Below are 11,255 nucleotides of genomic sequence, written 5' to 3'. Positions count from 1 at the left end.
AGGAGGTATTTGGAGTTACTCTCATCTTCACTGCTCATGACCTCATCATCACTCTCCTGGATTTTATTTAAATTTTCTTCCACTGGCACCTTATTTACAGTCTTGCTTTCCTTCATTCCTTATTCCACTTTGTCTTCCTAAAAGTCAAAAACTTGTTATTCTTCTGCTCAAAATATCTTTCAAAGTCAAGTCTAGTGGATAGTTGTTACACAACTATCCACTAGACTTGGATAATTTTAATTTTTTTTTCTTTTAGAAATAACACTTCATCATTTCTTTGCGATCTACTCCTCTATAATACGCAGACCTGATGGGTATTATCAAGAATCAAGAGTTTCTGGCCTTCTCAAGCTACACCAATTGGTCCCTGTATCCAAGAGGTTTGAACACTGTGGATTCATTCAAGCCTGCAAAATGTTGCTCATTTATCCCATCAGCAGCACTCTGACAAAGCAGGTGTTCTCACTGCCTAGACCCTTAGTACTTCCTCAAGTTACCATATATTCTCCAAATAAATCAATTTTCTGACGAAATCAGCAAACATCGATTTCTGTTTCTTACAACCTGGCAGCCTGCTCCAAAATCCAAACTCATTAATAAGGCAGGCCAGGCCCCTCAGTAAGTGGCCTCCACCTTCTTCTCCTGCATCACCTCCTGTCATGGTCTCCCTCACCATTCACTCCAGCCTCCAGAATAACACTCGCACCCATAACACTATACACCTAGAAAATTCCTCCCCCTCCTCTCCAAGTCTCAACTTGTGCCACTTCCTCTGTAAAGCCTCTCCTGCCACCCCCAGACACTCCACCTTCCCTGGCCCCTTGAGTAACTTTCGATCATGTTTTACTGAAACTGCCCCCTTACATGTCTAATCTGCACCCCCTCCCACCCCTTGAACTGAGACCAGAGCACAGCCTGACATGTGGTAGTACTCTGCTCAGTCAATGCTACTCTAAGCCTCAGTTTCTTCATCCAGAAAATGGGGATAATAGCATTTGCTTTTAGACATGAAGGCTCTTGATTACACCCTGCAGAGAATATCTCTGGCAACTTAAGCAAAGAACAACTGTACTAGAAGGATGTTGAGTAGCTTCAAGAATTATTAGGGAGGGACCATGCTTAGATCAGGCTCCGACCAGGAAGAAGGGCTGCTGGGCAGCCAGGGCACAGCCAAGGGCAGCTGGTCCAGGTACCATGGCCACTGGAAGCACACACTGGATGCCACTGTAGGCTCAAGTTGAATGAATTCCGATCTGACCTGGTGTCTGTGTGACCCCTGCTCCTTAGGTGTGTGTCCAGGCCCCATTTGTGGGGCAGGACAAATGTTTATCTGGCCTTTTAAGTTTCTTATTGACAGTGAGGCCCGGTCATTCACCAAAACTCACGCATCCTCAAATATGGGGGGAGTTCAGGTTCTCAATGGTTCCCCTCCTTGGAGGTGTACATCACACAAGGTCATGGGGTTGTTAGGAGGATTAAATGAGATAAAACATGATCCAATGATTCTCAAACATTTCCCCTAAAGGCAGAAGGGATGGAATGTATCCAGGTCAGGAGGTCCAGCCTGGATCCTGAGGCTGTAAGCTTGTGTAATATTCATTCAACAAACACCTCAATGTGCCAGGCCCTCTTCTCAGCACTGGGAATACATCAGTGAACAAAGGAGAAGATATCCTTACTTGGTGGATCTATAGTCTAGTGTTTATATTTGAAGCCTCATGTTTCACTTGAAAGTGAATGTGAAGTTTTGCATTCTATTTGATAATAGGACCCTTATAATATACCGATAACATATCAGGCTTGTTTCAATACAAAAGTAATGACTTCCTACTAATGGGCTGGTGGCTGAGCTGTCCTATTTGCTTGAAGATACAGACAACTGTGTCTTTATGTGCCTATATTTGAGCAAGTTCTGGTTGACACCAAGAACAAAGCTTTACCGAATGTGTGGGAGGGGAGAAGAGAAAGCTGGGGTGCCAAGGCCCTTGGGAAGGGGGCAGATAGTGAGAGAGATGATGGAGGGATCTGGGGCCCTGCCAGACTCTGCCAGGGTTCAAGAAGAGAATATTCTGGAAGTGCCTCCTTCTGCCTGAAGCACCACAAGCTCTTTCTTTTAAGGGATTTGCATAAGGAATGATCCCAGACTAGCAACAAGAGTGCTACTGGGGCACAGTGGTCAGGGCTGATGGGCAGCTGGCCCCAGCTCAGCACGGACTTGGACCACTGCGGTCACCAGGTGGCCTGAGGGATGCCGTGCTGCTGGTAGCAGTGGGCAGCTGGGAGCCCAAGGGACAGGCGGGCTGCAGCCGGGACAAGGGGAGTGACTTCTCTTGGCACTAGTGCTAAGAGGGTGTCATTGGCCCTAAGGCTTGTCAGGGCTAATGTAAGGAGGGAAGAAGGCCCAGAGAGACCCACACTCCCACCCCATGAGCAGCCTGGTTGCCCAGATGGGTGGTTTTGGAGAACTTTGTTTCCTGAGGAAGCTCACTCTCCTTCCAGACAAAGCACTGGACCATTTTATGGGAAACAGTTGCTGGTTGGAGTGGGGTTGAGGGGATGGGCTTGATCTGAGCATCCGCCCCCCATCTCGCCACCCCTGGTCAGAAGCAGACCCAGAAAAGACCAACTAGGATAAACCCTCAGCAGCCCAGCTGTCTCTGGAAGAGACCTCAGATTACAGCTCACACGTTTTGTCAGCTAAGAAAGGGTCCATGAGGACTTGGGCTGCAGCTGGGCTGTTGCTGACATAACAATTATGAGGTCACACGTGTCGTGCTCGCTGCAGGTCAAGCACTGCTCTGGATTCATTTTCTCCTCCCAGCAGCCCTATGAACTATGTACTCACTGTCTCCATTTTCACAGGCACAGAGAGGTTAACTGGCCTAAGATCACACAGGTAGTAAGTGGTAGAGCTGGGATTTGAACCCAGTCATGTGGGTTCAGGATCTGAAACTCTGCTTGGCGTTGGCCTTGCAAGTTATACCCAAGAGGGAGAGAATAGCCAATATTTCCTCAGCACCCACAGTCTGACTAGGTGACTATAACCTCTATTTCATTTCATCTTCAGGGATATTATTGTTGTCATCCCTGTTTTAGAGGTGATGAAACTGAGGCTCAGAGAGTACATTACATCATTTGCTCAAGGTCACACAGTTACTCCCTGACAGAGCCTGGATTTGAATACAAGTCTGTCTCACTGCAGAGCTCAGCTCATAATGGTACCTCAGTAAATGCTGAGCCCCTTCCCTCTTCTCTGGGGTCCAGGAATCATCTCCTGGACACCATCTGTCCTGCTCTGGCTGCAGTGCCCCACCCAGAGGTCCTGCAGCAACACCCCCATCCCAGCCAGACCACTGCCTGCTGGTGAGCCAGACAGAAAATGCCATAGAGAGCGTGGAGACCTCACACGGGGACTGACTGGAGCCTTGCCACCCTCTTTCGGGCCACCCACCTCCCTAGAGAGACCCAAGAACAGGAGCCAGCCACAGACCAGGGCCACATGGGTGGGCAGCCAGTGGCGTGTCCCTGGGGTGGGCAGCCAGGTGCCCGAGGCAGCATGAGAGAAGAGGCCAGCTCCATGATTTTTCCGAGAAGCTGGTCCAGAGCCAGAGAATGGGAATGTTCATGCCCTGGACTCTGTTCTGGAAGCAGTGCAGGCCACAGTCTGGGGCTGGCGTGACCTGGAGTCACCCCTGTGTGGAGGAGGCTCTGGCTGGCCGGCTGATGAGGGCAGCCTCAGGCCGCTGCCCCAGGAGACAGCAAGCCCAGGCCAGGCAGGGAGCAAGCGAAGGGCCTGAGGACTGGGTACAGGGGGCTTCTCCATCAACTGTGTGTGCTAAGGAGCTGTGGGAGGTGCTAGCCACCCAGCAGGTGGGCTTGGGGGCCATGGCTCTCCCTCCCCAGACCCCTGGGCCCAAGGTGCCTCTCATCCCTCTGCCTTTTGAGACAGGGATGTGCGCACATCTCTTAGCTCCTCCCCCAGCCTGTCCATCAAAGCTGCAGGGAATATGGAGACCATCTGGCCAACTATCCCTCCCCTGACCCTTCTTCTCCACTTGGCATATCTTCATACTTAAATTTTGTTTTCTTAAAAAGGTAATATATTTACATGGTTGAAAATCAAAATGCTCTAAAAAGACATATATTGAGGAACGTCATTTCTCCCAGGGGCTCCATCCACTCTCCCCTCAGCTCCCTTCCCCCACCAGGACCAGGTAACTGCTCCACTGCACTCACGGGAGTCCTTCCTGCGCTTCTTGATGCAAACCAATTGTATACAGATGTATTTATTTGTATTTCTCCCCATTTCATTACATCAAATAGCATACTAGACATCATTCTGTATCTTACTGTTTTTACTTAATATACCTTGGATATATTTCCTCATCATTATTTTGAGAGTATCCTCTTTTTTCCAGCTGTATAGTACTCCCTCTTCTGTCTGTACCTTTGTTTATGAACCAGCATCCCAGATGCTGCACATAGTTGTGAGCACATAGTTGTGTCCAACCTGTTCAATCTTATTTTCAAATGTGATCTTGGGCGGAGCTTGATTCGCGCCAGGCTGCTCGGGTTAGAGAAGGTGCTGGGTGAGGCCAACACCCTACTTGCTACCCCACTGCCTCACCAGAACCCTAGCACTCCAGACCACGATTTTAGCCCAATCTGCTCACCTCATGAGTGGAAAACTGAGGCTCAGAGCAGGAAGTAGACTCATCTGTGGTCATGAGTTACCCTGTGGCAGAATTGGAACTAGAAACCAGATCTCTTGGGCTCTGCCCTCCGGACTACTCACGGTTCATCCCCAGGGGGACCAGACCAGGGCAGTGGCGCCACTTGACTGGAGTCAGAGCAGATGTGACTGTGGACCCAGCTGTGAACCCCAGATCTGCCTCTCTCTCGCTCTGGCCTTCCAATTCCTCTTTCATTATTTGGAATCAGCCCCTTTGTACTCCCAGCAGGAAAGAGCTCAGGGAAGAGGCAGGGTTGGGAGGGGACCAGGGGTCTCTGGCACCCCCTCCCCCATCTTGGAGATGAGGAAACTGACTCACGCACAAGTGAGTGACCTCCTCAGGGTGACGTGGCAGGTTTGTGGCAGAACTAGGGTGGATGGGGCATAAGCCCAGCCTGGAGGACGCTGCTGCCGCACTTGTAACAGGCAGCGTGGGGCAGTGGAAAGGCAGCCGGCCTGGGAACCAGGAAACCTGGGTCCTGTCTTTGACTCTGCCAGACACGGGGTGACTCTGGACAAATCCTGCCTCCTCCCTGGAGTCCAGCTGCACTTCCTCTATGACAACAGGGTTGGACTAAGCAGAGGACCTTTCTTTTGAGCTCCATAGTGAGGGGACTGGACCTTGCCTTGGAACTGTGACAAATTAAATTGTAACCTTTAATCCCTACCAAAGAGGAAGGATGGGGCAGCTGCTTTCATGAACCATGAGACTTGGACAATGAGTGCTTCAGCTGAGCCCATTCTGGGCAATTCTTGTACTAAACCACAGAGGCATTTCCATCCTCCTGGGAAGTGAAGTCCCAGGGTTGTGTTCAATTTGATTTGGGAAATATAAGAATATGAAATTACTTGCACCAAGACTTGTGGATCAATGTACACTTGCTTTCCCAATGAAAAAAAATTAATCAATAGTCAATCTAAGAAAGAAATGGAAATTTTATTCCCACCAACCTGAGGATTATAACCTGGGACACAGTCTTTCAGAAAGCTCTAAGAACTGTTCCGAAGAGGTACGGGGTAGGTAGCCAGTATGCGTGTGATTTTGGTGAGGGGTGCATGCAATCAACCACACATTTCGTTAGAAGGTCACTGTTATTTGCTAGGAACAGATACATTAGTTACTGGCGTTCCTGTTTTTCTAAGTATGGGAAGATGCAGGAAACTGGGTTCATAAAAAATTTCTCCTGCGAATATCTAACTGAGGGCCAGTTCTGCCAGTTTTCCCAGAGCATAGAGTGCCTCATCCCGATCTTAGCCCTGAATTCCTTTCAGGGTGGATTGCAGGTCAGCGACTGCAGTGGCTAATGACTTGATTCCTGCAGAACTGGGTGGTGGGCAACATTTTTTATTTCACAATCCTCTCCCTTTTGGCCTTAATTTTGACCAGGGTTTGGGAGGCATTTCATCGCAAATTTGTCCCAAGGCGCTAGGAATGCCCATTTCAGGGCACTCAAGGTGCTGTTACTCACCTAGTCTTGCTAACAGTAGCCAAAATCCTCTGGACCAGCTGTCTTACTAGTCTGTCAGCTCCAGGAAACGGTTGCCTCCTGTTGCTTCTTCCCATATCTAGAGTCACACTATTACAATCATGGATCTTATAGACTATACATCAGGTCAATCGTTTCAACTCACTTGGTCATCATTATTTTTCTCATAGGCTCAGTTACACATTTGGTAATGCAAGAAATAATAATCTTGTAAAATAGGCAGAATACAAGTAATACAGCCAGTGATATTAATAAAGTCATAAGTAAGCACTGTTATCTTCTAAGGAGTTCATGGCTGGCACCAGAAGAAGAAAAATTCATCTTTATGGTGGAGCAGGTATTTCTTCCCTTGGGGAGGTCGGGTTAACACAGAATGCAGATGCACAGTGCACACTAGAGGGGAGGGAGGAGGCCAAATGGGCAGAGAAAATTTTTATGTTAAATTTTTCTGGTCTTGCCTAAAAATAGCAATTTTACTTCATTACTTCTTAAGATTTTCTTGCCATGGGGACCACCTCCTGGGAGCCCTCCCCATCCACCCAACCTGCCACTGGGTGAAGAACTCATGCTTCACCCCAGGACTGGAGTGAGTGGCAGCCGTGGGGGGGGGGGGGTCCTTCCCCTGCCTCTCCCCCAGAGCTCTGCTTGCCTGGCCCCTCTGGCCCTGGTGACACAAGGATGCTGGGCTCTGAACATCCTGGCTGGGAGTAAGAGAGGAAGAAGGCTTATGATGCGTTTCTGACCACCAGTTACTGTAAGGGGCTGCTGGTCTGAATGCACAGGAGCACAGAGGCACAGACACACACACACACACTCAGCATGCATGCAAACACACACCTTTAAAGAGAGGCACCAGGAGCTGGCAGGGCTCCTTTAAGAGCTAGGGGACCAGATACGGGGCATTGGGGTGGGGCGCACCTCTCCTTTCCTAAGGCTGGGCCATTCCCTAGGATTTGGCTGCAGCGGTGGTGGGCAGGCTGGAGGGGTGGGGCGTGGTGGGGGAGAGACTGAGGGAGGGGTGCCTTGAGAGGGTGCTTTGGGTGAGGAGGGAAACCTGCTTGGCAGCGTCTGAGTTCTAGGCAAATTTGGGGCGATTAGGATCTGTGGAGTTTGTGGGTTTTCTTACTTTTATCTTTAAAAGGTTTAAAAACTAACATTATAGATGTGGTAGAAGGGACAAAGCTTCTCGCCGTGATTGACAGCAGGGGCTGATGGGGACCAGAAACTGCAGGAACTTTTAAAAAATTATGCACATTTATATAGATGCCATTATTCATGAGTCCCAGCAAGAAGCAACTGGCACACAGAAGCACACGTGTGTGCACCACACGCGGTCACTGCAGTGTCTTTGACTATGGCAGCAGCAGTCTCCACCCCATTCAAGCCACTCCACCAAAAATAAAATGAGAAGAAACTTTCCTTCAGAATAAGGCCACCCAGTAATTCGTGACCTCCTAACCAGGAAAAAAAAAACAAACCCAGTCTAACATCAGCTTTAAGGCTGGCAGTGGCCATGTTCTTCTCCCCGCACAGGCAGGACGTGCTGTTTTGAACACTGAGGCAGGAGGGCCGCATCGCTGCCCCTCACAAACACTGCAGACGGTTGTCTTCAAGACCGTGCAGTTCTCTGCCAGCTCCTTTTTTGATTCTGCAGAGCGTAGTTGGGATGGAAGGCATCCACCCCTGACTTCCTCTAAGAAGGTCTCTAGGCAGTGGGTTTAATTAACCCTGCAAAAATTCTGGAGCCAATTTCAGCTGGGGCTGAGTACCAGCTAGGGCCTAGGGATCCAGGGTCTCTGCTTTAATCATCCTGTCACTGGAAATCACTGGCCTCCAGGGATTTTTTTTTTCTCCACTGGGAGAAAGGGGTCCAAATCCCTAGCTACCCACGCCACCCCCCCTAAACCTACACACATACACCAACGAAGGCACCGCCAGGGGCACAGGCATGCTTTGGCTGTGAGGCCCCTCCGGAGGCCCGGGGTGTGAACAGCTGCACAGAGGGCTGCGTGATGTGGAGTCAGCACCTTAGGAGGTGGGAGGGGGGCGGTGGGCAGAGGAGGAAGAAGCTCAGGGTCCCGATGGATCAGAAGAAGGAAAAGGGGAAGAGGCGGTCAGGACACAGGAGACGAGAAAACAAAGATGACCAGAAAAGGGCCAAAAAGCAGAAAATGTAGAAAAGATGAGAGCAGCAAGAGAAAGAGGCAAAATAGGATCTGGGCAACCACACAAAACAGGAAGGAGACAGAGCGGAAGGAGGGGAGGAAACAGCAAAGAGAGCGAGATGAATGGGGAAGGATGCGAGCAGGGAGAGAGGGGACAGGATGAGGACACCAGGGGACAGAAGAACTCAGAGAAAAGTGGGAATTGGGAGCCCCTGGGATGATCCTCAGTGCCTGACAGAAACGAGGCGGGCCCAGTACACTGTGTCGGCCACGTAAGTCAGCAGGTTGATGGCTGTCAGGATGGCCACAGCCAGTTGTTGGTCGTAGATGCACATCGTGGAGGGGAGCTCATCACTGCAGCTCACATCGCTGGACCGCTGGGGCTGGCCACCGAACTTCTTGCTGAACTGGTAGAGCGGCCAGAGGACCAGGGCGCTGGCGTAGAGGAGGACGGAGAGCAGACTCAGCCCCAACAGGAAAATGCAGAAGATGGGCTGCCTATTGTCGCAGTCAACCAAGCCCAGCAGGAGGGCCATGGTCCCCAGGAGGAAGCAGATGGGGTACACGGCCACGCACCACACCAGGGCCGGCTGGGGCTGGCACAGGTGGGGGCTGCAGATGAAGGCGAAGATGACACTGGCCACGAAATTCTGCAGAAGCTTGAGCAGGCTATGCCTGGTGCCCATTAAGCTGGTGAGCTCACCTGGCAGGTAACAGGCCCAGGTCCTGACCGCTTCGGTGGCATAAGCCACAGCAGCGATGCAGGAGAATGCGGTGGCAGCGATGGCATGGTCCCGGGTGGGGCCCTGAGGCAAGAACTGGATGTAGGTGATGGCAAAGACGATGGAGGCCGAGAGACAGAAGAGGGGGGCGTGGCAGGCATGGTTGATGGAAAAGTTGTACCAGTAGAGGGGGAAGCAGGACTGGAGCCCACATAACTCAACTATGAGGATGATGAGGGTCACGACGAAGCAGAAGCACCAGATGAACAGGTACCAATTACTTATGGCCCCGCTCCAGGTGCCCACGCTGGCCACCAGGGAGAAGGCCACACAGGTGGAGAGCAGCTGTAGGAAGCGGAAGAGTCTCAGGATCCAAAACGGGGAGCCCAGACTGGAGGACGATGATTCGGAGGGCGTGGTAGTGGACATGGTCAAGAGGGTCTCCTCAAAGGCATGGCAGTGGTCTTCGCTGAGGACCCATCAGAGAAAGATCTGGCTCTGGAGGGGATTAAGTCATACGCCTGGAGAAGGCTCAGGGGCCTGTGGTGGCTGAGGCTCAGGATGTGTGGAGTCTGAACCAATGGCTCAGACACTTGGGTAACAGCACAGCCGCTCCAGAATGATTCTCACCACACATCATCCTTGGCCTTGTCAGGAGACTGTCTTATCACAAAGCTCACAGCTGGGTTGGGTCTGGCCTCAAACCCATGAACATTTTTTTATCTCTTTGAGCTGTGGGCCATTATCTACGGAGACAAAGGGTACAATGGTCCTTATCTGCAATCCCACCCCTCCAAGTCAATGAAAATAGAAAAAGATACTTAAAAAATTGTTTGATAACAAGGTTTAACCTGAAAGGACATGAGACAATTTATGGTCTGTGTTTATTTCATTAGTGTGCATGTTCAAAAGTTCAGTTGCAGAAACACTAATGTGTTTGATTACAAGGCGCTTTCAGACCCCAGTGGGATGTTATGTCACATAGGGTATATGTACCAAGTCACCTGTCTGAAGCTGCAAAATTGTGAATTCTGGAGCATATCTGATCCAAAGGGTTTCAGAAATGGATTGTGGATTGTACCACTTAACCCCATTCTACAGGAGACAAAACTAAGGCTCAGGGAATTAAGTCCCATCTCTAAGGTGGCATGGTTAGGAAGTGGGAACCCCAGATAAAAATGCCAAAGCCATGGGTTTGAACCCTTTGCTCTACAGCCCAGCATTTCAGCAGGGCCCGTTGGTGGGAGCCCAGGACCAAAGCTTGGGCTCTAGGAACCCAGGACATGCCTTCAGGGCCATGGCCTCCTTCCACAGCAACCTGAAGAGACATGTGTCCCAGCCTTTCCTCCCTGCAGCCATCACTAGAAGGAGCTGCCATCTGAGGAGACACAGCCCCACCCGGAGGAGGGCAGCTTCAGGGGTGAACAGGGGTTAGCCATGGGGTGAGAGCAAGGCAGTGGGGACAAGATGATATGGGAAGAAAGAACTGTTTTGAATCCTCCCACAGTTTTGCCTTAACATGTGACTCTTCCCCATTTGAGAAGGGAGAGCGGCACCAACCCCGCATTACTCCAAGGCGGAGCATCCTGGGGGAACCACAGAACAGATAACATAATGTTTGGCTTTTAAGCTCCAAAGCTGCCATCCAGGTGCGAGTCTGGAAAGTTCTACAAGTAGTACTACTTGAGCGAGGATATTTCTGGCCTGGGAGACCGGTTAGCAGCTTGCAAGCTGGGAAGAAGGGAGTGGAAATGGACAAGGATGTTGTGTCTGGATGCTGATGTGGAGCCTTTCAGGGCATCCCAGGGAGGGGGTGGAGCATGGATGGATGATAGGCCCCCTTGTAAGGGCAGGAGCTGAAAGAGGAGGCACCTGCTGGCCCTCTGGGAGGTGACAGCCCTGAGGATACACCTGGCACTGGGGCGGGGGCGGGGGCAGCAGAGTGGAGATGATTGGTGGGATTCTGGGGTCCGAGTGGCCCCGAGGCAGCCCAGTAGGTGTCTTCTGACCCAGAAGGGATGCAGGCATGGAGCCAACCTTCCCCACGGAGGAGGGGCCTGGAATGGAACTGAGAGAGGGAGGACGGGGGCCTAAAGGGGTTTCAGGGTTGGGACAGGGGACACGTGGCGAGCGTGGCAAGGACCATGGA

At 51.0% G+C, this 11,255-nt stretch overlaps 1 protein-coding gene across 1 annotated transcript; it reads right to left on the bottom strand.

Moving 5' to 3' along the window:
* Positions 1-8,608: 8,608 nt before the first annotated feature.
* LOC133084589 (myeloid-associated differentiation marker-like) lies at positions 8,609-9,535 on the bottom strand. Its single transcript, XM_061181418.1, has 2 exons — positions 9,273-9,535; positions 8,609-9,161 (listed from the first exon to the last, which is right to left on the bottom strand). Exons 1-2 carry the CDS (start codon positions 9,533-9,535, stop codon positions 8,609-8,611), a joined length of 816 nt encoding a protein of 271 aa, XP_061037401.1.
* Positions 9,536-11,255: the final 1,720 nt, after the last annotated feature.

This window comes from Eubalaena glacialis, chromosome 2 (assembly GCF_028564815.1).
Source record: "Eubalaena glacialis isolate mEubGla1 chromosome 2, mEubGla1.1.hap2.+ XY, whole genome shotgun sequence".
Taxonomy (NCBI): domain Eukaryota; kingdom Metazoa; phylum Chordata; class Mammalia; order Artiodactyla; family Balaenidae; genus Eubalaena; species Eubalaena glacialis.
The sequence above is the reverse complement of the archived record's forward strand: the minus strand, read 5'-3'. Positions and strand labels throughout refer to the sequence as shown.